This window comes from Ovis canadensis, chromosome 15, assembly GCF_042477335.2.
Source record: "Ovis canadensis isolate MfBH-ARS-UI-01 breed Bighorn chromosome 15, ARS-UI_OviCan_v2, whole genome shotgun sequence".
Taxonomy (NCBI): domain Eukaryota; kingdom Metazoa; phylum Chordata; class Mammalia; order Artiodactyla; family Bovidae; genus Ovis; species Ovis canadensis.
The window spans coordinates 13,726,605-13,753,804 of record NC_091259.1 but is presented as its reverse complement, the minus strand read 5'-3'; the positions used below and the strand labels follow the sequence as shown (position 1 = coordinate 13,753,804).

The following is a 27,200-nucleotide window of genomic DNA, read 5'->3' as shown; positions in this document are numbered from 1 at the left end:
AAAAACTAAAGCAAAAGACAAACTTCCCCAAATGAAAAGCTAGTCAGAAGAGGCCTTCTTAGAAAGGTTAAAGACAGTTTCATTGAGGACATTTTATTTTCAGGAAGAAGGAAAAAGAGTGAATTACTATTATTTCTTCTGACTCTGAATATTCATGATACTATCTCAAGGTTTGAGTTTTCTATAAAGTACACAGAATTTGTTATCAAAGTGTGATAGAAGCTGGTAACCATTAACTAAAGAGAAATACTGGATTGATCTTATACAACATTTTTATTGGCTTTTGTTAAAAATTTTCTTGTTGTTGCAAAATGCCCATCTCTTACCTAGTATGAGAATCCATTTGAGTAGATTTGCCCATTATAACCTACTTCAAAGACCAGTGAGCACACATAGAGTCAAACAAACAAACAAACAAACAAACACACAATGAGAAACAAAACTTATACAGTATGTGGTCTGTGATATGGTTAAAGACAGATACATTTATATCCATCATAGCAAGTGTTAAGACCAAAAGGGCTTGTATAGAATTAATGTAATTTGTGTGGTAATGCTATTTCCTATTAAAAGAATTATAATACACATCAGAAAATCCACAAGTAGGCTTCTTCCTGGAAATAAAAACCAAACTGATCAATTTGCCTCAGTGTATTAGTGAGGAAAAAAAATGATGCGTATCTAACTGAAGAGTTGCACTGTGTTGATTCTGATTTTGTGTGAAGCTGAATGTATAATAATTTCCCATTTGGTTTAAAATTCTGAATCCAAAACTGAGAAACTGTTTAGAAGCATAATTATTTTCAATGAATTCGAAATTACCCTTAGAATTGAAGGCCATGGGAAGAATATGTGACCTGAGTTCCGATTTAGTCCTTAAGATCCAGTCCTCAGATCCAGCTCTCAGTCATCTTCATTTTTTAGGAAAGACTAGACTTTGCTATTTAGCAACCAACCCAGGAACTAGATTTCAGCACACTAACCACGTCTTCCTTCTCTGTATCATATTTGTATGCTTTGGGTCCCGAAAAGAAGTAAATGTAGCCTAAAAGAAACAAAGGTGAAATTATGGTTACTGAAAAGGACTTGAAAATTTATAAATGGGATGGCCGTGCAGTTGTAACTTTCTCGAGGGGGCACCGAAGAGAAACAGGAAATGTGCCAGGGGGCAGTTGGCTAACCCTCAGCACAGCTCTCTCTCAGCCCTGGAATCCGACACCCCTAACTTACCAGTCATCTCTCATCACTCTCTCTGCCACTCGCTCTGTGCCTCTCCTCAGGCTGCTCCCATCCGGGAAATCCGCCCCCCACTTTTTCCTTCCCGAGTCAAATATCTAGCCGTTCTTTAAAACCCGGCGGAAGTCCCATCACGAAATCTACACCAACTGATGCCTGTTTTGATCTTTTCTTTCTCAGATCACCTCTTGCAATTATTGGGAAGACTACCACAACAATTCAGTACTAAATTATACTCGATTTCTAGTCATTTCATCTGTGTTGGGTGGAGGGGCAATTCCCAAAGAGACTAACCATTCCATGAGGGCAGAGACCATAACTGAGGTTGCCTTTGCATTTCGCAACAGGGTCCAGCTCTGTGCTAAACACTCAAGAAGAACGTGTTGACTGACTGATTCAAAGATTCAGTTAAACTTATTCAACCCAGTTCAATTCAACTTTCACAGCTATGTGTCAAATTTCAGAAGCTGGGTGATAGAATGGGGAAAGGCATTTATTCTCAATGGGAAGGCTGAGAATATGTACATTTTAAAGATGAAAAAGGCAGTTTTGACTAGATGGCCTTTATGATGTAACTGGCTAATGGACTGAAGCTATACTTTTAAAACTTTCCATTTGTAAAGAGAGACCCATAATGGCAGACTTTTTATACTTTTTCTGGTGGTTAATCTGGTTAATTAAATTTATAAGGGACTCAGGGCCCCAAAAAATAAGAACCAAGGACTCCCATTTGGAAATCCATTTTCAGTTATGTTAAAGCAAAGCCCAGAAATTGTTACAATTTCTACAAAGAAAGTGTTTCATGGAAACACTCACCATTTAATTCTACAGCTGCATCTATTTGGCCATTGACTCCTGAAAATTCTTCTTCAGTACTCTTTGGATAGTCTTTTTCCATTTTCCTTTTTCGTTCATCGTAACTGTAAGAAATATTATTTTGTAAATAATATAAACATGAGGTATTCATTGATTGTAGAGGACATCGTGCTAGTCGGGTGTATTTAGCCAGGGTTGACTTATGATTTACTTTGGATCTCCTCTGTCTCTGTTTCTCTGCTGTCTCTCTCTCTCACACACACATTCTGCCATTACTTTCCCAGGTTGCAGAGATTCTGCGGACACTAGTTTGGGAGTCATTTGCTCTAGACATTTTTTTAAGCAAATTGCCAGATATGTTGTTTAGACTTAGTTATATTGTTTAGAATTATAAGATCATATTTCTATAATGAAAAATTACTGCTTTTCAATGGGAAATCTACACTTATTTTCAGTGCTTTTTTTTTTTTTACTATTGTAATTTCTCTCTCTCTTACCCTCCATGTATGAATTTCCTGGCTCACCAAACAGTGGAAAGCCCTTCACGGAGGCTTTTATTAACCATTGCCATGGTTTGTCATCAGAAGTGCCAGTAAGGAGCTTTGTGCTATGCAGAGAAGGGATTGAACAAATGACGCACGATGAATGAATAAACAAAGAAGCAAGTGTGTGAATGATCAATAGATAAAGACAAGAAGTGAGAAAGTCTGGAATAACAGATATGCTGCTTTTAAAACATTCTAATTGTTTCCTAGAAAGATTATACAACTAATCAAAAAGTAGATTAGGTTTGTTTTTCTGAACTCACAACTACCATGCAAATGATAACTCTGAAGACTGATTAATACATCTCTTTAGTAACTCTCTAAATTATCCCTTGTAAAGAGATTGTGACTCATATGAACCAGTATGACTTGGATGAGCTCAGCATGTAGGCAGAGCAGGCTCTCTTCCCTTCAAGAAGACTTCATTTAAAGTGTGAGAAAGTCCCTCTTCATCAGCATGGAGCTCCCAGTGGGGACATTCTCTAGGTGGACACCCTACTCATTTCCCACCAGAAGGTCAAACAGTTTCTCCTGGTGCCTGGGCCTCTGGGAGTTTCCTGCAGCAGCAATCACAGCCGCTTCTCCTGAAATGTGCCTCTCACACGGCTATGACTACCCAGGCAGGGGACAGAGCTCTCATGATACTGAGTAGATCAAACCCAGGGAAGAAATATTCAGGTTGAAACTGACTTGTGGTTGAGATGCTCTGCTAGGTGTTGAGGAGAAAAGTGGAAGTTAACTCCTGGAAGTCCAAATTCCCTTTCCAAGAGTGTCATTAGAACCTTCCAGCAGGCCGAGGGGAAACCCTAGCTATGTGAGTTACACAAATAGACATGGAAACCATTGCCATGTTTTGTCATCAGAAGTGCCAGTAAGGAGTGTCTATCAGGAGGAGTGCTGCAAGGTGTCAGGACTGTAGTGAGGGGACGAGTGGGGGAAAGGACAGCTGGGCATATTGCCTCGCCAGGGCTTGGATTTCTCTTGTTTGCTTTGTTCCAGTGTTTGAAATCTAGAGTCCCTGGTTCAAAGTGGGAGTGCGGTTGTTTACACATTAACCAGTGCTTACTAGGTTCTCTTCTCTCACTTCCCTGAAACAGTTGAATTGAGGAAACGGATGCTATTACTGGAGCGTATGAGGAGGGTAATTCTAATGCTTAAAATATTTTGGGCGAGGGATGAAACAGGAAGAACAAAGGGACCGAAAGGTGTTGGCATGTCTGTAGACATACAGAGAGATGTGGTGGGGGATACCAGGGAATGTGACATTTTGAATTATTTGTTTAATGTCAACCCCTAAGCTCAGGGGTAAATAGTGAAATGCCTTTCATATCCACTTCCTTTTTCGTCTGTCCTGAATAAAGGATTAGGGGCTGAGCTATTATAATTAGAGCTATGCCTTACCTTTGTGTGCATTAAACATTTATGAGTGATTTTAAGAACTTCATCAACATTTACATCATTTTACAGCAAAATGTGTTCTCAGTTCCAAACAAGTGACTGGCCAAAGAATGTCTGTAGGGAAACCTATTACAAATTGAGATCTGCTCATACTAAGAAATCTGGAAAGTATCAAAGGAGAGAGTGAAGATCTTTTCTTGAGAATAGAAAAACCATTTAAATAATATGGAATAGGTTTTCAAGAAAATGATGACTATTAATCCAACAACAACAACAAAAAGAAAAATCCAATAGATTTGGAAAAGTGATCTTTCTTTTTTTAAATGTGTATGCTTAGTTTGCTAAGGGCAGTGGTGACATCTAAAATCTTATATATCTATCTGTTGAGAGGATAATGGAGTTAATAATATTATATGTAAATACAATTTCAGCAGAAATTTTGGACAAGCAATATCCAGCTGAGAATTTTAATTTTCAATTACATTTATAAAAACATAGGGAAAATTTTGGCAAACCTGTGAAATCATTTTTCTTTTTTTCATCCCTTCTACCACTTAGTCCCTCTCCCTTTCTGCCAACTGCGTCTCTGCCCTCTTGCCCCTTACTCTATAACTGCTTTTCAAAGAGTATCTTTTTAGAGTATCAATAAAATCTATGTTAAAGAATCAGTCTGACACATAAACCACGTGGTCCTCGGATGTTGGAGTCGGTAACCATTTCTTTCTCCAGGGGACCTTCCTGACTCAAAGACTGAACCCTGAAATGCAGGTGGATTCTTTATCATCCAGGGCCAGAGCGATTAGGGAAGCCCACATTTTAAGATTAGCTGATAACATATATATTTCATTTGGGCCTCTTATATAGACACTGTGTAGATGGCCTTATGCAGTTAACACAGGGTTAAACTACTTCTCATTTTACCAAATAAGAACATTACCATTAACCATCAAAATAATAATTATCACCTATTTTCATCATTTCATTAAAAAAGAAACTTTAATACTAAAAAAGGCAGAAAAAACATAACCTCAGAAGAAAAGATGGTTCTTGCCAATAATACTGACCCAGATCACATCCTCCTATGTCTTTATTGTGCTATTTTATATTTCTGTGGACTAATGAAAACTTTGTGATGATCTATCCCTTGGTTTTGGGATAGGTATTTGGGGATTTCACTTCCCTGGTAGCTCAGTTGGTAAGGAATCCGCCTGTGATGCAGGAGACCCCAGTTGGATTCCTGGTTTGGGAAGATTCCCTGGAGAAGGGATAGGCTACCCACTCCAGTATTCTTGGGCTTCCCTTGTGGCTCAGGTGGTAAAGAATCTGCCTGCAACGCAGGAGACCTGGGTTTGATCCCTGGGTTGGGAAGATCCCCTGGAGGAGGGAAAGGCTACCCACACCAGTATTCTGGCCTGGAGAATTCCGAGGACTGTATAGTCCGTGGGTTTGCAAAGAGTTGGACACTACTGAGTGACTTTCACTTTCACTTTGAGGGTTTCTGTTATAGAGCAGAGAGCACAGTCGATGGCACAGTCAGGGTTTGAGTTCTGACTCTGTTATGTGCTGGCTCTGTGATCAGGAGAATGTGTTCTGAGACCTGGTTTCTTTATCTGGAATATAGTGGCCATGAGGATGAGAGAAATCTCACACACACACACACACACACACACACACACACACACAGGCACATATGCACACAGAAACGTGCCTGGCACATGTAGATATCAAGGGCTGGCCCAAGTTATTTGCTGTTTATGTTGGCCCCAAGAGGGCTTCCCTTGTGGCTCAGCCAGTAAAGAATCTGCCTGCAATGTGGGAGACCTGGGTTTGATCCCTGGGTTGGGAAGATCCCCTGGAGCGGGGAACGGCTACCCACTCCAGTATTCTGGCCTGGAGAATTCCATGGACTGTATAGTCCATGGAGTCACAATGAGTTGGACATGGCTGAGCGACTTTCACTTCACTTGGTCCCAGGAGCCAGTAACTGGCTGGCTAGTGTGAAGTTGAGTGAATGTGTGATTTTGTCTAGGATCCTGAGTCATCAAAGAGTTGAGTGTTTACCTAATTTTTTAAACACACTTCATTGGGATACATTTTGCAGTAGTAGGCAAAGTTGAGAAAAAAAGAAGAAAGGAGGACTAGAAAATATTGGAGGTAGTCCAGAGACCTCAGCAAAAATGAGGTTAGAAAGTCTACTGTTAATAGTATACTGAGGATTTTACTGAGGATTAAAGAAAATAAAATTATATGACAGGATGAGAATTATGGGCATGGTTATTTTAATTGACAGTAAATAAATATATGGTGAAGAGAATGAAAAGTTACTACACATGGTAGACGGAAAGGACTTCTGGATCTGGACTCAGAGGGCATAAAATACAGCCTTGGACGGACTACTTTTAACTGTGTGGCCTTGACTTAATCACTTGATCTCTTAGATGCAATGTTTTTAACTGTGAAATGAAGATAACAATACCTACTTCTCAAGATGGTTGAGGAGGCAGATGGGAAAATGAGAGGAAAAAAGAAAATAGTTTGATTTCTAACACATAATAAACTACGAAGAAAGTATTTATTGTAAATATACTATATACTGTGTGTGTGCTAAGTTGCTTCAGTTGCGTCCACCTCTGAGTGACCCTATAGACTGTAGCCTGCCAGGCTCTTCTGTCCATGGGATTCTCCAGGCAAGAATACTGGAGTGGGTTGGCATTTCCTCCTCCAGGGAATCTTCCCAATCCAGGGATTGATCCCATGTCTTTTACATCTACCTGCTTTGGCAGGTGGATTCTTTACCACTAGCACAACCTGTATACTAGATACCTGGTAAAAGCAATACACACATTTTCTCACCACTAAGATCTTGTTTGTGAAACCCAAATACCAGGTAAAAACGATTAACCAGTAACTATGTTGATTTCCTTTGAGAGTATTTGTTTCATCATTTAACACTGATCAATGGGTCTAGAAATTAAACAAATCATTACTGACAGTTAAACTTTACTAGCAATATTGTTTAACTGCAATATTGTAAGGCTGTAGATATCTGATACTGCTTTTTCATATATATTATCTTACTCTCCACATTTGCAATCTAAGGATTTAGGGAGTATTTTGGTAAAGTACCTGCGAATTGTTTAACTTTTGGCCGAGAACTTAGATTTGTTAGAAATTTCTAGCGTTTCCATTGTGATGATTTCTAACTTGTGTCAATGGCAAATTTTAACAGCATTCTGTCTTCTTTGAACTACTGAATCGGGAGTTTGGTCTGCTAAACAATGCTTAAAGAAAATGTGAGAAAGGATGGCAGATGCAGGAATTTACTGTTTAGCATGTAAGATACTGTCTTCCCAGGTGGTGCTAGTGGTAAAGAACCCACCTAACAATGCAGGAGACATAAGAGACTTGGGTTCCATCCCTGGGTTGGGAAGATCCCCTAGAGGAGGGCATGGCAACTCACTCCACTATTCTTGCCTGGAGAATTTCACAGAGAGGAGCCTGGTGGGCTACAGTCCATAGGGTTGCAAAGAGTTGGACATGACTGAAGCAACTTAGCATGCACACAAGTATTTATGGTACATGTTTCAAGAAGTTTCCTCAAGGAGACCTTTTTAGTGAAATCTAGTGGAATTTCTCGTAGAATCCCCTTTGAAGTTAAGCCACTTCTAGCCAGGAATCACATGGTTCTCATGGAGGAAGGGATCTTTGTGATCTAAACTAGAGAGGGTAGGTGGGTAAATGGTCAGGAATGAAGAGAAGGGAGAAGAGTAAGAACCTGCTATGCACCATCTTAGATGAGGAAAATGGCTATGAGAAAATTCTGGAATAAAGAATTAGTAATAATGTTCAAAAGTACTAATGATCTCAATTACTATCTGATTGATGAAATGCAAAATTATATCCAGCCTGAATGATCTAAATTCAAGCCCTGTATATCCAACTCCCTTCCAGACATTTCCATTCTTTGATCTTACCAGCATGTCAAACTATATAACTGCAAACTGGAATTTCTGTTTATTCTTTTAATTTTGCTTTACTTCTTAATTTTATTCTTTCCCTACTGAATGGCCTTAGCATCCTTGTCAAAAAGCAACTGAACATAGATATATGGACTGTCAATTTTATTCCATTTATCTATATGTCTGTTTTCATTATTAGTATCACATTGTCTTGATTAATGCTGCTTTCTGGTAAATTTTGAGATTAGGAAGTCTGAATTATCCAGCTTTGTTTCTCTTTTTCAAAGTATTTTGGCTATTCTGTTTTTTTTTTTTTTTTAATTTTCCAAATAGATTTTAAGATCAGCTTCTCAATTTCCAAGAAGAAACCAGTGGTATTCTGGTAGGGTCTGGGTGGAGTCTATAGATCTGTTGGGGGAGCACTGCCATTAATTAGGGCTCTGGGCCATGAACATAAGATATCTTTCCATTTAGATCTTGTTTAGTTTCTTCTGACAGTGTTCTGTAGTTTTCAGATTACAAGTTTCACATTTATTCTGTTAAAATGTATTTCTAAGTGTATTTTTCTTCTTGATGCTATGGAATTGCTTTCTTAATTCATTTTTGCATTGTTCATTGAAGTATATACAAATACATTAGATTTTTTCATATTGAACATATCTACAAATTTGTGGACTCATTTATCAGTTCTAACAGTTTTTTTTTTCTTTTGAGGTTCCTTGGGCTTTTCTATGTAAAAGATTATATGACATACAAATACAAATAGTTTTACTTTCTTTCCCATCTTCTGTATCATTCTTTTTTAAATATCATTCATTCTTGCTTAATTGCCCTGACTAGAGCCTCCAGTAAAATTTCGAATAGAAGTGGTAAGAATGAAAATTTTTGTCTTGTTCCTGATTTTAGAGGGAAAGCATCCAATCTTTCAACACTGAGAATGATATCAGCTGTGGGTATTCATAGATGCCGTCTATCAGAGTGAAAAAGTTTCTCTCTATTCCTTGTTTGTTGAATTTTTTTTTATAATGCAACAGTGTTTGATGTTGTCAAATGCTTTCTCTACATCTATTGAGGTGATCTTATGGTTTTTAATTTTTAACTATTGATATAGTGTATTATATTAATTTATATAATTAATCAATTATAAATGTTATTATAGATAAACAGATGTTAAACCAATCTTGCATTCTTGGGGAAAAATTCCCAGCTGGTCGTGGTGTATAATTCTTTTTTATATGTTTAAGGATTTGGTTTGGTAGTATTTTTGGAGGATTTTTGCATTCATATTCATAATAGATATTGGTCTGAAGTTTTATTCTATGATGCTTTCATCTGGTTTTCATATAAGGGCAATACTGGCCTCGTACAATGAGTTGGGAAGTATTCTTTTCTCTTCTACTTTCTGGAGGAGTTTGTTAAAAATTGGCAATAATTTTCTTTAAATGTTTTGATATAATTCACCAGGAAACATGTAGGCCTGGGTTTTTCTTTGTGGATAATTTTTATATTACGAATTAAACCTCATTTGTTATAAGTCTATTCAGAATGTCTATTTCTTCATGACTCACTTTGTCCTTTTTTTTTATCACTTTGTATTTTTCTAGGAATTTGTCTATTTCACGTGAACTTTCTAATTTATTGGCACACAATTGTTTATTCTTTTATGGTCCATTTTATTTCTGTAAGGTTGTGTTCACTCTTTCATTTCTGATTTTAGTAATTTTGGTTTTCTCTTTTGTACTAGGTTAATTTAGTGAGAAGTTTATAAATTTTTTTGACCTTTTTAAAGAAACACATTTAACTTTGCTGGTTATCTCAAATTGTTTATTCTCTACTTCATTTTCACTGTTATCTTTATTATTTCCTTTTTCTTGCTTGTTAGAATTAATTTGTTCCTTTTTCCAGTGTCTTAAGTGGAAAGTTAGGTTATTGATTTGAATTCTTTCTTTTTTTTTTAAATATGGATATGTACAGCTACAAGTTTCCCTTTGAGCACTGCTTTAACTGCGTCAACATAGGTTGTGCTTTAATATTCATTCATCTTAAAGTATTTTCTAATTTCTCTTGTGATTTCTTCATCCCATTGGTTGTTAAAGAGTGTGATATATAATATACATTCATACTACCTTTTATAATTTCATAATTGCACTTACTGGTGTTCTTTTTTTTAACGTGGATTCAAATGTTCAAATTACTGTCTGGGTTTACTTGCTTGAAGAATTTTCTTTACTACTTCTTGTAAAGAAGATGATAGTGATAAATTCTCTGTTTTTATTTGGGAATGTCTTCATTTTGCCTTCATCTTTTAAGGATAGCTTTGCAGAATATAGGATTCTTGGTTGAGCATTTTTTCCTTAAGCACTCTGAAGATGTTTCCCACTACTTTCTGGCTTAACTGGTTTGACTGATTTTCAGTCTTGTTCCCGCTCTAAGGACAGAAATGGTATGGACCTAACAGAGCAGAAGATATTAAGAAGAGGTGGCAAGAATACATAGTAGAACTGTACAAAAAAGATCTTCATGACCGAGATAATCACGGCAGTGTGATCACTCATCTAAAGCCAGACATCCCGGAATGTGAAGTCAAGTGGGCCTTAGAAAGCATCACTACAAACAAAGCTAGTGGAGGTGATGGAATTCCTACTGAGCTATTTCCAAGTCTGAAAGATGATGCTGTGAAAGTGCTGCACTCAATATGCCAGCAAATTTGGAAAACTCAACAGTGGCCACAGGACTGGAAAAGATCAGTTTTCATTTCAATTCCAAAGAAAGGCAATGCCAAAGAATGCTCAAACTACTGCACAATTGCACTCATCTCACACGCTAGTAAAGTAATGTTCAAAATTGTCCAAGCCAGGCTTCAGCAGTACATGAACCAAGAACTCCCATATGTTCAAGCTGGTTTTAGAAAAGGCAGAGGAACCAGAGATCAAATGGCCAACATCCACTGGATGATGGAAAAAGCAAGAGAGTTCAAGAAAAACATCTATTTCTGCTTTATTGACTATGCCAAAGCCTTTGACTGTGTGGATCACAATAAACTGTGGAAAATTCTGAAAGAGATGGGAACACCAGACCACTTGACCTGCCTCTTGAGAAATCTGTATGCAGGTCAGGATGCAACAGTTAGAACTGGACATGGAACAACAGACTGGTTCCAAATAGGAAAAGGAGTATGTCAAGGCTGTATATTGTCACCCTGTTTATTTAACTTCTATGCAGAGTACATCATGAGAAATGCCAGACTGGAAGAAACACAAGCTGAAATCAAGATTGCCGGGAGAAATCTCAATAACCTCAGATATGCAGATGAGACCACCCTTATGGCAGAAAGTGAAGAGGAACTAAAAAGCCTCTTGATGAAAGTGAAAGAGGAGCTTGAAAAAGTTGGCTTAAAGCTCAACATTCAGAAAATTAAGATCATAGCATCTGGTCCCATCACTTCATGGGAAATAGATGAGGAAACAGTGGAAACAGTGTCAGACTTTGATTTTTGGGGCTCCAAAATCACTGTAGATGGTGATTGCAGCCATGAAATTAAAAGATGCTTACTCCTTGGAAGAAAAGTTATGATCAACCTAGATAGCATATTCAAAAGCATAGACATTACTTTGCCGACTAAGGTCCGTCTAGTCAAGGCTATGGTTTCTCCAGTAGTCATGTATGGATGTCAGAGTTGGACTGTAAAGAAGGCTGAGTGCCGAAGAATTGATGCTTTTGAGCTGTGGTGTTGGAGAAGACTCTTGAGAGTCCCTTGGACTGCAAGGAGATCCAACCAGTCCATTCTGAAGGAGATCAGCCCTGGGATTTCTTTGGAAGGAATGATGCTAAAGCTGAAACTCCAGTACTTTGGCCACATCATGTGAAGAGTTGACTCATTGGAAAAGACTCTGATGCTGGGAGGGATTGGGGGCAGGAGGAGAAGGGGACGACAGAGGATGAGATGGCTGGTTGGCATCACTGACTCGATGGATGTGAGTTTGAGTGAACTCCGGGAGTTGGTGATGGACAGGGAGGCCTAGTGTGCTGCGATTCATGGGGTCGCAAAGAGTCGGACGTGACTGAGCGACTGAACTGAACTGAACTCCCACTCTAATACAGCTGCACTGCTTCCAGAGTGATATAACAAAAACCTTAATGAGTTACTTCCCTGTTTAAGACCTTTACAGATATCCCTATTTTCTCTAAATTAGCACTGATCTCTTAGAATGGCACAGGCCCTTCCTGATATCCATCCTTGGGCTGCATCTCTCATCCCAGCCCATGTTCTGATCATACCGGACTACTTGAGGTTTTCCTCCTATACACAGGTTGTTTTCATGCATCGGTGCCTTTGCTTCAACTGCTCTCTCTGCCTGGAAGATACCCTGCCCATCCTGTCTGGGAAACTCCTACTCAACTCTCAAAATGAAGCTCAGTCATTGCTTCCTCTAAAAACTCTTTCTTGACAATTTTGCTAGAATTGGCCATTTCCTTTTGGTTTTGCCCCCACTGAACCCTGTGCAGTCTTCCATGAGGCCACTTGTGGCATCTGGGTTGCTTTTAACTAGTTATCTATACATTTACTTTCAACTGTACAACTTGCTGAGGGCATTAATAACACCCAATATGAATTGAGTCCTTACTATACGACAGGAATTTCACATTTTTCTCATTGATTTCCACAACTCAGTGAAGTAGATACTATCTGTGCATCCAGAATGATCCAACAGAAAGATGATCCAACATGCCAGAGTTGAGATGAACACTCTCTTATTCCTGTCTACACTCTTAAACAGCAAACTTTGTGCCTTGTCATGAGTGTCAAGGTCTTAGTACACAGCTTGACATGTAATCATGACCAATACAGGCATGAATGCAATAGTTTGGTAATATTTTAAAAAAAAAAAGATTAAAAAACAAGATTTTGAAATCTACCCATCTTTCTTATTTTTGTTACTGTTATTTATTTCTCTATTTTGATTAAATATAAAATCTTTAAATAAACAGATCCAGTTTCAGCATTCTTGAGGGATCCAGGAAGGAGAAAATCTGGAAGACTGTATCTTACTTTGGGCTTCCCTGATAGCTCAGTTGGTAAAGAATCCACCTGCAATGCAGGAGACTCTGGTTGGATTCCTGGGCTGGGAAGATCCTCTGGAGAAGGGACAGGCTACGCATGCCAGTATTCTTTGGCTTCCCCTGTGGCTCAGCTGGTAAAGAATCTGCCTGCCATGTGGGAGACCTGGGTTCGATTCCTGGATTGGGAAGATTCCCTGGAGAAGGGAAAGGTTACCCACTCTAGTATTCTGGCCTAGAAATTCCATGGACTGTATAGTCCATGGAGTCACAAAGAGTCGGACATAACCAAGTGTCAATCATGCCTCTAGTCTATCTGTTAGAAAGAATGATTTAGGAATGGAAAAGGGCTTGTACCTATACATTTGTAAGTCATTTTACACAAAGTTTAGAAACCACTGGCAGAAACAGAAGATATTAAGAAGAGGTGGCAAGAATACACAGAACTGTACAAGAAAGTTCTTTATGACTCAGATAATCATAATGGTGTGATCACTCACGCTTACCTAGAGCCAAACATCCTGTAATGTGAAGTCAAGTGGGCCTTAGGAAGCATCACTATGAACAACGCTAGTGGAGGTGATGGAATTCCAGTTGAGCTATTTCAAATACTAAAAGATGATGCTGTAAAAGTGCTGCACTAAATATGTCAACAAATTTGGAAAACTCAGCAGTGGCCACAGGACTGGAAAAGGTCAGTTTTCACTCCAGTCCCAAAGAAAGACAATGCCAAAGAATGCTCAAACTACTGCACAGTTGCACTCATCTCACATGCTAGTAAAGCAATGCTCACAGTTCTCCAAGCCAGGCTTCAGCAATACGTGAACCGTGAACTTCCAGATGTTCAAGCTGGTTTTAGAAAAGGCAGAGGAACAGAGATCAAATTGCCAACATCCACTGGATCATCGAAAAAGCAAGAGAGTTCCAGAAAAACATCTATTTTTGCTTTATTGACTATGCCAGAGCCTTTGACTATGTGGATAAACTGTGGAAAACTCTGAAGGAGATGAGAATACCAGACCACCTGACCTGCCTCTTGAGAAACCTATATGCAGGTCAGGAAGCAACAATTAGAACTGGGCATAGAACAACAGACTGGTTCCAAATAGGAAAAGGAGTACATCAAGGCTGTATATTGTCACCCTGCTTATTTAACTTATATGCAGAGTACATCATGAGAAATGCTGGGCTGGAAGAAGCATAAGCTGGAATCAAGATTGCTGGGAGAAATATCAATAACCTCAGATAGGCAGATGAGACCACCTTTATGGCAGAAAGTGAAGAGGAACTACAAAGCCTCTTGATGAAAGTGAAAAAGGAGAGTGAAAAAGTTGGCTTAAAGCTCAACATTCAGAAAATGAAGATCATGGCATCTGGTCCCACCACTTCATGGGAAATAGATTGGGAAACAGTGGAAACAGTGGCTGACTTATTTTGGGGGGCTCCAAAATCACTGTAGATGGTGATTGCAGCCATGAAATGAAAAGATGCTTACTCCTTGGAAGAAAAGTTATGACCAACCTAGACAGCATATTCAAAAGCAGAGATATTACTTTGCCGACTAAGGTCCGCCTAGTCAAGGCTATGGTTTTTCCAGCGGTCATGTATGGATGTGAGAGTTGGACTGTGAAGAAGTCTGAGTGCTGAAGAATTGATGCTTTTGAACTGTGGTGTTGGGGAAGACTCTTGAGAGTCCCTTGGACTGCAAGGAGATCCAACAAGTCCATCCTAAAGGAGATCAGTCCTGGGTGTTCACTGGATGGACTGATGTTGAAGCCGAAACTCCAATACTTTGGCCACCCGATGGGAAGAGCTGACTCATTTGAAAAGACCGTGATGCTGGGAAAGATTGAGGGCAGGAAGAGAAGGGGACGACAGAGGATGAGATGGTTTGATGGCATCGCCAACTCAATGGACGTGGGTTTGTTTAAACTCTGGGAGTTGGTGATGGACAGGGAGGCCTGGCGTGCTGCGGTTTATGGGGTTGCATAGAATTGGACATGACTGAGTGACTGAACTGAACTGACCATCTCAAAGCATGGTGAAGATGATGGCCTCCCACTTCTCCCAGAGTCCTCAGGAGCTCCTTGGTGTAATCACTGCTCTGGTGTTAGTAAGCAAGGGAGAATACTTACAGGGAGAAATTATCCAGAAGTGGTAGAAGTAATGTAAAAAAAGAAACTGGATGGATAATTGAGGTTGTCTAGAAATAGGAATGGAGAAGGCAATGACAACCCACTCCAGTACTCTTGCCTGAAAAATCCCAGGGATGGGGGAGCCTGGTGGGCTGCTGTCTCTGGGGTCGCACAGAGTCAGACACTACTGAACTGACTTAGCAGCAGTAGCAGTAGCAGCAGAAATAGGAAAGGAAGGAATAAAAGCAAACAGATGAATAGGGAAGTAGCCCTTGTTAGTAAAGTTTACCCGATGTGCCATTTGATGGGGCAGCATGTGCTAGCATCAACCTGGCAGAGCCCCATTTGGGTTTCACTTAGTAGCTCTATGGTCTGCTCCTCTGTAAGTTACTATTACACTGATATGTGGGTTCTCACTCTTAGGTGGTGGTGGTGGTTTAGTCACTAAGTTGTGTCCCACTCTTGCAACCTCAAGAATTGTAGCCCACAAGGCTCCTCTGCCCATGGGATTCTCCAGGCGAGAATACTAGAATGGGTCACCATTTCCTTCTCCAGGGGATCTTCCCAACCCAGGGACTGAACCCCAGTCTTCTACACTGCAGGCAGTCTCCTGCATTGCAGGTACTCTCATGCATTTCAGGAAGATTCTTTACCCTTAGCCACTAGTGAAGTCCCCTTACTCTTAGAGCCTGAATCAACTTGGCCCAAGGCAACACTCAATCCTCAGTGGAGGAAGCTATTCAGTTTTTTTAATGGCACTTCATTCACTAAAATGGATCCCCAGCCCTAGGGATTCATGGAGAATTTCCCTGACAACAAGCATATCTAGAGACTTTTCTTCCATTGGCACATTATTTGCACCACAGACTGAACTAGCCTGAGGACCAAAGAAGAACCTGAGGGATGACCATGGAGAGAAAATCCTAACACACTGTCCAGGGGTATCAATATAGTAAAATTATTAGTGTGTAACTTGAGGCTTCAGTATTTCTGGGTGTGTCCATGTGCTTTACCTATAGAACTTCATTGCCCCCTTTCTCTTTCTTTCCAGTCCCACTTCTTCCTATTTAGCATTGGATGTAGTGACCGAGGCACCACTGGCCATCAGGAATCCTGTGGCAATCATAAGAGGGGAAGCTACCTGTTAATACTTGAGCAAAATGTCAGAAGGAGCTTGGGACCCTAATGGCCATGGACCCATTTTACCAGCTCTAAATCCGTAAAACTTCGGACATCTCACATATATGAGAAAAAAACCCCTTGTGGTGTTTAAGCCACAGTTATTACTGGGCGTGTCTTTCTAGCAGCTGAACATAATTTCTATCTGATACAGGGCTTTATAGACTATAAGATGTCATACATATGAGGCCCTATTGAGCAAAATGTGTCAAACACAAGGGGGTGGTTATTAATAAAAATCTACATTAGCTTTTCCTGAACTTCTGAGCTGTAGGTCAAAGTTATTTGTCATATTTCTTATTGTGAAAAACAGTGTGTGTGTTGGAGAGTGTAAAATAGAAGACTCTCATTGCTGAAAGTACTGTATCTGCCTTGCCAGAAGCAGAGATTTCAGTGCAATGTCAAGGCACTTCCATGTTTAAAAAGAAAATGCCCTTTGATGAACTCTTTGACTGGACTGCTATTTATAGGAATATTGAGGTTTAAGCAATCACTTGTTAATTATCACAACATTTAAGCAATTATTTGTTAATTACCATATAAACTCAAACAGGAGATAGCAAGAGTGAACACTGACATTTTAGGAATCAGTGAACTAAAATGGACTGGAAAGGGTGAATTTAATTCAGGTGACCATTATATCTACTGTGGGCAAGACCATAGAAGAAATGGAGTAGCCCTCATAGTCAACAAAAGAGTCTGAAATGCAGTATTTGGATGCAATCTCAAAAATGACAGAATGATCTCTATGTGTTTCCAAGACAAACCAATCAATATCACATTAATCCAAGTCTATGCCCCAACCACTTATGTAGAAGAAACTGAAGTTGAATGGTTCTATGAAGACCTACAAGACCTTCTAGAACTGAAAAAAGATGTCCTTTTCATTCCAGGGGACTGGAATGCAAAAGTAGCAAGACAAGAGATACTTGGAGTAACAGGCAAGTTTGGCCTTGTAGTCCAAAATGAAGCAGGGCAAAGGCTAACAGAATTCTGCCAAGAGAACACACTGGCCATAGCAAACACCCTTTCCAATAACACAAGAGATGACTCTACACAAGGACATCACCAGATGGTCAATACCAAAATCAGATTGATTATATTCTTTGTAGCTAAAGATGGAGAAGCTGTATAGAATCAGCAAAAACAGGACTGGGAGCTGACTGGCTCTGATCATGAACTCCTTATTGTCAAATTCAGACTAAAATTGAAGAGAGAAGGGAAAACCACTAGACCATTCTAGGTCACCATTTAGCTCACCACCATAGGTATGACCTAAATCAGTTCAGTCCAGTTCATTTCAGTCGCTCAGTCGTGTCCAACTCTGCGACCCCATGAACTGCAGCACGCCAGGCCTCCCGGTACATCACCAACTCCTGGATTTCACTCAAACTCATGTCCATTGAGTTGGTGATGCCATCCAGCCATCTCATCCTCGGTCGTCCCCTTCTCCTCCTGCCCCCAACTCCTCCCAGCATCAGAGTCTTTTCCAGTGAGTCAACTCTTCACATGAGGTGGCCAAAGTATTGGAGTTTCAGCTTTAGCATCAGTCCTTCCAAAGAATACTCAGGACTGATCTCCTTTAGAATGGACTGGTTGGATCTCCTTGGAGTCCAAAGGACTCTCAATCTTCTCCAGCACCACAGTTCAAAAGCATCAATTCTTTGGCTCTCAGCTTTCTTCACAGTCCAATTCTCACATCCATATATGACTACTGGAAAAACCATAGCCTTGCCTAGAAGGACCTTTGTTGGCAAAGTAAAGTCTCTGCTTTTCAATATGCTATCTAGGTTGGTCATAACTTTCCTTCCAGGAAGTAAGCATCTTTTAATTTCATGGCTGCAGTCACCATCTGCAGTGATTTTGGAGGCCCCCAAAATAAAGTCTGACATTGTTTCCACTGTTTCTCCATCTATTTCCCATGAAGTGATGGGACCAGATGCCATGATCTTCGTTTTCTGAATGTTGAGCTTTAAGCCAACTTTTTCACTCTCTTCTTTCACTTTCATCAAGAGGCTTTTGAGTTCCTCTTCACTTTCTGCCATAAGGGTGGTGTCATCTGCATATCTGAGGTTATTGATATTTCTCCCGGCAAATCACTTACAATTATACAGTGGAAGTAACAATAGATTCAAGGGATTAGATCTGATACACAGAGTGCTTGAAGGACGATGGATGGAGGTTCATGACATTGTACAGGAGGCAGTGATCAAGACCAACCCCAAGAAAAAGAAATGCGAAAAGGCAAAATGGTTGTCTGAGGAGGCCTTACAAATAGCTGAGGAAAGAAGCTGAAGGCAAAGGAGAAAAATGAAAGATATATCCATCTGAATGGAGTTCCAAAGAAGAGCAAGGAGAGATAAGAAAGCTTTCCTAAGTGATACAGTGCAAAGAAACAGAGGAAAACAATAGAATGGGAAAGACTAGAGGTCTATTTAGGAAGATTAGAGATATTAAGGGAATATTTCAGGCAAAGATGGGCACACAAAAAAGGACAGAAACCGTATGTACCTAACAGAAGCAGAAGATATTAAGAGGTGGCAAGAATACACAGAAGAACTATACGAAAAAGATCTTAATGACCAAGATAACCATGATGGTGTGATCACTCACCTAGAGCCAGACATCCTGGGATGTGAAGTCAAGTGGGCTTTAGGAAGCAGCACTACAAACAAAGCTAGTGGAGGTGATGGAATTCCAGTTGACCTATTTCACATTCTAAAAGATGATGCTGTGAAAGTGCTGCACTCAATATGCCAGCAAATTTGGAAATTTCCAGGACTGGAAAAGGTCAGTTTTCATTCCAATCCCAAAGAAAGACAATGCCAAAAATATTCAAACTACTGCACAATTGCACTCATCTCACAGGCTAGCAAAATAATACTCAAAATTCTCCAAGCCAAGCTTCAACAGTACATGAACCAAGAATTTCCAGATGTTCAAGCTGGATTTAGAAAAGGCACCGGAATCAGAGATCAAATTGCCAACATCTGTTGGATCATCAAAAAAGCAAGAGACTTCCAGAAAAACATCTACTTTTGCTTCATTGACCACACTAAAGCCTTTGATGGTGTGGGTCACAATAATCTGTGGAAAATTCTGAAGGAGATGGGAATACCAGACCACCTGACCTGTCTCTTGAGAAACATGTATGCAGGTCAAGAAGCAACAGTTAGAACCAGATATGGAAAAACCAGACTGGTTCCAAATTGAGAAGGGAGTACGTCAAGGCTGCATATTGTCACCCTGCTTATTTAACTTCTATGCAGAGTACATCATGTGAAATGCAGAGCTGGATGAAACACAAGCTGGAATCAAGATTGCTGGGAGAAATAGCAATAATTTCAGACATGCAGATGACACCACCATATGACAGAAAGCAAAGAAGAACTAAAGAGCCTTTGATGAAGGTGAAAGAGGAGAGTGAAAAAGCTGGCTTAAAACTCAACATTCAAAAAACAAAGATCATTGCATCCGGTCCCATCATTTCATGGCAAATAGATGGGGAAACGATGGAAACAGTGACATACTTTATTTTCTTGGGCTCCAAAAATCATTGCAGATGGTGACTGCGGCCATGAAATTAAAAGACACTTGCTCCTTGGAAGAAAAGTTGTGACCAACCTAGACAGCATATTAAAGAGCAGAGACACTACTTTGCCAACAAAGGACTGGCTAGTCAAAGCTATGGCTTTTCCAGTAGTTATGTATGGATGTGAGAGTTGGACTATAAAGAAAGCTGAGGGCCAAATAATTGATGCTTTTGAACTGTGGTGTTGGAGAACTGTGGACTCTTGAGAGTCCCTTGGACTGCGAGGAGATCCAACCAGTCTATCCTAAAGGAAATCAGTCCTGAATATTCATGGGAAGGACTGATGCTGAAGGTGAAGCTCCAATACTTTGGCCACCTGATGCAAAGAACTGACTCATTTGAAAAGACTCTGATGCTGGGAAAGATTGAACACAGGAGGAGAAGGGGACAACATAGCATGAGATGGTTGGATGGCATCACTGACTCAACAGACGTGAGTTTGAATAGTTCTGGGAGTTTGTGATGGACAGGGAAGTGTGGTATGCTGCAGTCCATGGGATCGCAAAGAGTTGGACATGACTGAGCGACTGAACAACAACAACCATGTGAGTTCCTTTTATTTACTCTAAACAGTTACTCTTTTTGAGCACCTGCAATATGTTAGGCAGTGTATTAGGTAGCTATCTACATCCATTATATCACTTAATACCCTCATTAACCCAGGGAGGGTAATATCAAAAGTGGCAACCGTGGTTTCCTTTCCTTTCTGGCAAAATGAGCTCTTTAATATTTGAATTAATGTCCTAGGCCAACTTAAAATGAATTTGCTTTATCTAGATTGCCAAAGACTTTTCCTTAATAGCTTCTCACAGAGGTTTGATGTAAAGTTTCAATATTATTTCCTCAGGGGTAATTAGTCATCATTAATATCAGATATCTTCTCCCTCCCGTTCCTTAATTTACAGAAGCAGCACAGGCTGGAATCAAGATTGCCGGGAGAAATAGCAATAACCTCAGATATGCAGATGACACCACCCTTATGGCAGAAAGTGAAGAGAAACTAGAAAGCCTCTTGATGAAAGTGAAAGTGGAGAGTGGGAAAGTTAGTTTAAAGCTCAATGTTCAGAAAACGAAGATCATGGCATCTGGTCCCATCACTTCATGGGAAATAGATGGGGAAACAGTGGAAACAGTGTCAGACTTTATTTCTGGGGGCTCCAAAATCACTGCAGATGGTGACTGCAGCCATGAAATTAAAAGATGCTTACTCCTTAGAAGGAAAGTTATGACCAACCTAGATAGCATATTGAAAAGCAGAGACACTACTTTGCCAACAAAGGTCCATCTAGTCAAGGCTATGGTTTTTCCAGTAATCATGTATGGATGTGAGAGTTAGACTGTGAAGAAAACTGAGCACTGAAGTATTGATGCTTTTTAACTGTGGTGTTGGAGAAGACTCTTGAGAGTCCCTTGGACTGCAAGGAGATCCAATCACTCCACTCTAAAGGAGACCAGTCCTTCTTTGGAAGGACTAATGCTAAAGCTGAAACTCTAATACTTTGGCCACCTCATGTGAAGAGTTGACTCATTAGAAAAGACTCTGATGCTAGGAGGGATTGGGGACAGGAAGAGAAGGGGACGACAGAGGATGAGATGGCTGGATGGCATCACCGACTTGATGGACATGAGTTTGAGAGAACTCTGGGAGTTGGTGATGGACAGGGAGGCCTGGCGTGCTGCGATGCATGGGGTCGCAAAGAGTCAGACACGACTGAGCAACTGAACTGAACTGAAAAACCTTTCACCAAGCTCCTCATGTTAGCTGCTAAGCCTCAGTTCTGCTTGGTTGGAGGTATGTGTTTGACTTTGGATTCTAGTGGGTGGTAGATTAGTCCAAAGGCTAGAACCAAAGTTTTATGCAATGAATGGTAATAGAAATTATGAGAGTGGATAAATCCCCCCAAGGAGAATCAGGCTGTGAACAGACTTTGACAAGTTAAATGGGTAATCACAACTCACACTCTCACATGTCAGCTTGTACACTCCATCTCTGGTTGCCATTTCCTGAAAACCTAAAATGGGAGTAGAGTTTCTCAGTATATATCTCCCTGTAGGTCAGCATGGTGATGGCAGCCACCTTATCCTGAAGAAAAGCTTTGGAGAACACGCCCAGCAGATACCAGGGACTTAATAAGTGAATAACCATTCCTATTTTATAAAGGAAGTTCTGAAAGAAAATTAGCTGGCTTAGAGGCTTAAACATTGGACTGGAAATGTCAACTCAAGACAATATAAGACACTTTGAGCAAAGCTTCCAAGGCTCTCAGTGACTCAGAAGAGTCAGGAAGGTCCACATTTGACATTCATTTTTATGAAATAAATTTTCTTGAAGTATATCTGTGCTTCTGTTAGATTACATTTTCAGCTCTAAACTGAAGAAGTAGAGGAAGATGACAGATTATTTATAAATTTATTTTATGCCACAGATATGGTTATTGAAAATAGGTAATATAAAATAAAATGAAACCCATGGACCAAAGCTGAGCTGTTTCCCACTGCCAACAAGGTCCTAACATAGACCTAAAGAGTTTAGCATCAGTTCAGTTCAGTTCAGTTCAGTTCAGTCACCCAGTCATGTCCGATTCTTTGTGACCCCATGAATCGCAGCACACCAGGCCTCCCTGTCCATCATCAACTCTCAGAGTTTATTCAAACTCACGTCCATCAAGTCGGTGATGCCATCCAGCCATCTCATCCTCTGTCATCCCCTTTTCCTCCTGCCCCTAATCCCTCCTAGCATCAGAGTCTTTTACAATGAGTCAACTCTTCGCATGAGGTGGCCAAAGCATTGGAGTTTCAGCTTTAGCATCAGTCCTTCCAATGAACATCCAGGACTGATCTCCTTTAGGATAGACTGGTTGGATCTCCTTGCAGTCCAAGGAACTCTCAAGAGTCTTCTCCAACACCACAGTTCAAAAGCATCAATTCTTCAGTGCTCAGCTTTCTTCACAGTCCAACTCTCACATCCATACATGACCACTAGAAACACCATAGCCTTGACTAGATGGACCTTTGTTGGCAAAGCAATGTCTCTGCTTTTTAATATGCTATCTAGGTTGGAATGTAAAGTCAAGTGGACCTTAGAAAGCATCCCTACAAACAAAGCTAGTGGAGGTGATGGAATTCCAGCTGAGCTATTTCAAATCCTGTAAGATGATGCTGTGAAAGTGCTGCACTCAATATGTCAACAAATTTGGAAAACTCAGCAGTGGCCACAGGACTGGAAAAGGTCAGTTTTCATTCCAATCCCAAAGAAAGACAATGCCAAAGAATGCTCAGACTACCTCACAATTACACTCATCTTGCATGCTAATAAAGTAATGCTCAAATTTTTCCAAGTCAGACTTCAGCAATACGTGAACTGTGAACTTCCAGATGTTCAAGCTGGTTTTAGAAAAGGCAGAGGAACCAGGGATCAAATCGCCAACATCCACTGGATCATTGAAAAAGCAAGAGAGTTCCAGAAGAACGTCAATTTCTGCTTTATTGACTATGCCAAAGCCTTTGACTGTGTGGATCACAATAAACTGTGGAAAATTCTGAAAGAGATAGGAATACCAGACCACCTAACCTGCCTCTTGAGAAACCTATATGCAGGTCAGGATGCAACAGTTTGAACTGGACATGGAAAAATAGACTGGTTCCAAATAGGAAAAGGAGTATGTCAAGGCTGTATACTGTTACCCTGCTTATTTAACTTCTATGCAGAGTACATCATGAGAAACGCTGGACTGGAAGAAACACAAGCTGAAATCAAGATTGCTGGGAGAAATCTCAATAACCTCAGATATGCAGATGACCACCACCCTTATGGCAGAAAGTGAAGAGGAACTCAAAAGCCTCTTGATGAAAGTGAAAGAGGAGAGTGAAAAAGTTGGCTTAAAGCTCAACGTTCAGAAAACGAAGATCATGGCATCTGGGCCCATCACTTCATGGGAATAGATGGGGAAACAGTGAAAAATGTATTAGACTTTATATTTTGGGGCCTCCGAAATCACTGCAGATGGTGACTGCAGCCATGAAATTAAAAGACGCTTACTCCTTGGAAGGAAAGAGTTTAGCATAGTCACCTACTTACAATCTGTTTTTGCTTCTCTCTTAACGTTCAGAAAGACAAGTAATGCTAAAGTGAGAACTGTGACTAGAGAAGGTGTGGCGGCAGAGCTTGACAAAGTTTTCCCAGTTCTTCGACATGAGTCAGTTAAGGTAGTGAGATTAGGCAGGAGAGACAAGGTGTGACCCTGTGCACAGTGATCGAATCTGCTCATAGTAACCTCTTGTAAGACAGGCCTGGAAATTACACATGATCTTTGGATAAGAATTTTCATGCTCTAGGTTAAAGAACATAGCAATAAGGCCTTTGCCTTTCAGCAAAAATTTCCTTCAAAGAGCCCCACAGTTGTCACCACGTTCATTTTGTACAAAATCACAGAGCATTCTGGAATGCAATGATATTCATGTATCAATAGGATATACTCACATAAGAGGGAATCAGTTCTTCTTTCAAGGCATTCCCAGTGGGTAGTTATGTATTGGGAATGGTAACTCCACTCTTTTAGGCCACTGGACATCCAGTGAACGAGTGCTTTGAAAGATTAGGATGTTTCATGTGTCAGACACCAAACAATGGGATTATTGAATGAATGTTTCATTTATTTGGATGGTTCTGTATGTTTTAGACAGTGTCAACCATCAGCAAATGACACTCTAGTGACTGAGAAGAGTCAATGGGCCTTTTGCAAATTTGCCTTGCATTCTTTTTAGCAAAAGGATTTTCCTTCTCATTGAATACAGCTGGACAATCACAAAGAGAAAAGCCATACCTGTAGTATTCATCTCCCACAAAGAAAAGGGTCTTCTGTGCGTCCTTGAGATACACCGCGGCATCTATTTGCTGCACATATCTTGGGAACCCAAAGTCATAAATAGTCCGAGGAGGACCTTGCATTTGGAATCCTCTTGTTATCCAGTAGTGAGGTCCTGGAACCAGAAATTAAAGCTTGCAAAAACTCTGTACTGTTTAGTGATGCCCTTCACTCATTAGGATTTCTATGCAGGATTACAAATGGGGCTAGTTTAAGGGATATTTGCCATGGATAAAACCCAGGAGAAGATACAAGTCTCTATTCAGTTCAGTAAAAGACTTAAAACTTGCCCTGGAGGCAGAAATCCCTAGTTTATCCTTATGAAGGCAATAATACTGATACAACTGTGTCTTAAATGCAACACATTCATCTTTTTCAAGATACTTTTCATCTGTATAATCTCGTTTCAGTCTTATATATGTGTGAGACAGAAGGGGCAAGTGAACCACAAATGCTGATTCTTGCTTAAACTGGCACTAATCTTCTATCCTCAGCCTTCGGCATCAAGAAAATACAATCTAAACTGATGGTTAACGTTTGCTGGACAACTTCCATTGGCTAGCCACAGTCACATCTTCAAGGTTGTCATTACTATAACTATTTTGCAAGGAAGAAATGAAGATGCAGAGCAATTAGATAACTTCCCTAAGGCACTCAAATAGTAAAGGGCTGGAGACAGAGTCCAGGCGTCTCTCTGCTCCCAGACGCTTGTATTGCTTTCCTGAGGTTTCCACGCTGACTTCTGTGAATGAGAGGCTCTCAGTAGAGAACACCGTGTCACTCAGAGCAGAGGTCGGGGGTGGTGGGCGGTGGGGTGAGGCGGGGCAGGGAGCAGGTTTCCACCTTCCCGGACACTCGCTCATCACCGAGCCTCACGAGACTGCACCTTTGGCTCTGGGAAGAGTTTGACAGCCACCGTCACTGCTGTCAGTGTCACAGCACAGTAGAGGGATGTTTCACCCCCAATCTGAGGGGCAGGAATGGCTGGAACTGCTCTGTGATCACTAACAGACAGATAGTTCTGGGTGCTCCAGACACACCGTGCCCTGTACCCGGCCACTTCTTTCGTTGCGGGACCTTCAGCGTACCTTTAAAGAAGTAGGCTGTGCCCCTGTCAGCCACTTCGTAAGCTGCATCCACATTGGACATAAGCTGGGGGAAGGAGCTGGTGATGGTGCTGGGCCGGATCCCTGACATCAAGTGAACCTGCCGACGCCAGAAAATCCTATTTGGCAACAGAAAAGGAATAGGACCAGGGTTGACTTAGATCTTCAATTGAACTTGAACTGAAATATATGGCAAGCCACACTTTAGAGGCCATTTCTAAATGCCTCTTGTCCATGTCTTGTTTTTAAGTAGAATACACACACACACACACACATATATATATATATATATATATATTGGTTTTCGTAATCTGCTTCTTTTTCCTTTTCATTCTTTTAGCATCTCTGTAATTCTTTTTCCTTCATTTATTTAAGGATGTTCAAAGCATGGAAGGAAATAGCAGGGATTGACATCAATCACGTATACACTTAAGCTGTGCATCTTCCTATTCCAAGTATCATTTGCTACAAGTTTTCCTTTCCTCTTCTGATTTTCTTTATTGTGTGTGTGTTTGTGCTTTCTAAAAAATTTTAAAATTTATTTTTTAATTGAAGGATTACTGCTTTACAGAATTTTGTTGGTTTCTGCCAAACATCAACATGAATCAGATCTCATAAAGGTAGCCATTCTGGTGTATTTTATGAGTATTATATAAATGAGCCAAATTTTTGTGGTTTGGAGATGCTAATTACTTCCAGTAAAAATAGCAAAAACATTAACAATTACAAATTATGTTGCCTATTTGCTTATCTATTGAAAGTGTTTATATCTTAGGACCTAATGGCTAGTTCACAAAAATCTGGTACCTATACATTAACTTAAGATTTAGCACCTTAACCATCCATTTTCCCAATATTATTTACGTAAAATTGTGGGAGTATACATGAGGGTACTGGTCTGAAAATTTCAATGTAAATGTGGTCTATTTTGAATTTTGGAGTTTAAAATCATTCTTATAAAATATGAATAGTTTACTGACTCAATAGAAGCTAGAATCAATACATAAAAGTATCTGTGGACAGGGAACTTAAGGGAAAGTTTTGATTTTTAACTTTCCATGTGGTAAATTTAGGCACTCCTCAAACATTCTGTTGAGTTTCAGTTAATCTAACAAATATTTATAAGCACCTATCAGCAGGCACTGAGTTAGGCCTTGGGATGAAACACTGAACAAGATTCGGGCTCTGCCCTCAAGAAGCTATGATCTAGTGGTAGAGGCAGATGAGTAGTTAGACACTGCACGCTTAGCCGCTTCAGTCGTGTTTGACTCTTTGAGACCCCATAGATTGTAGCCCACCAGGGTCCTTTGT

The 27,200-nt window shown here is 40.2% G+C and overlaps 1 protein-coding gene across 1 annotated transcript in view; it reads right to left on the bottom strand.

The window, feature by feature from the left end:
- Nucleotides 1-254: 254 nt before the first annotated feature.
- MMP20 (matrix metallopeptidase 20) overlaps nucleotides 255-27,200 on the bottom strand; it is a 61,381-nt gene continuing 34,435 nt past the window's right edge. Inside the window, exons 7-10 of the mRNA XM_069555076.1 lie at nucleotides 25,872-26,008; nucleotides 24,742-24,898; nucleotides 2,053-2,156; nucleotides 255-1,045 (exon numbers count right to left, since the gene is read on the bottom strand). Coding sequence (XP_069411177.1) covers nucleotides 945-1,045; nucleotides 2,053-2,156; nucleotides 24,742-24,898; nucleotides 25,872-26,008 — 499 coding nt within the window. The 3' untranslated portion in view covers nucleotides 255-944. The remainder of the gene's footprint in view (nucleotides 1,046-2,052; nucleotides 2,157-24,741; nucleotides 24,899-25,871; nucleotides 26,009-27,200) is intronic.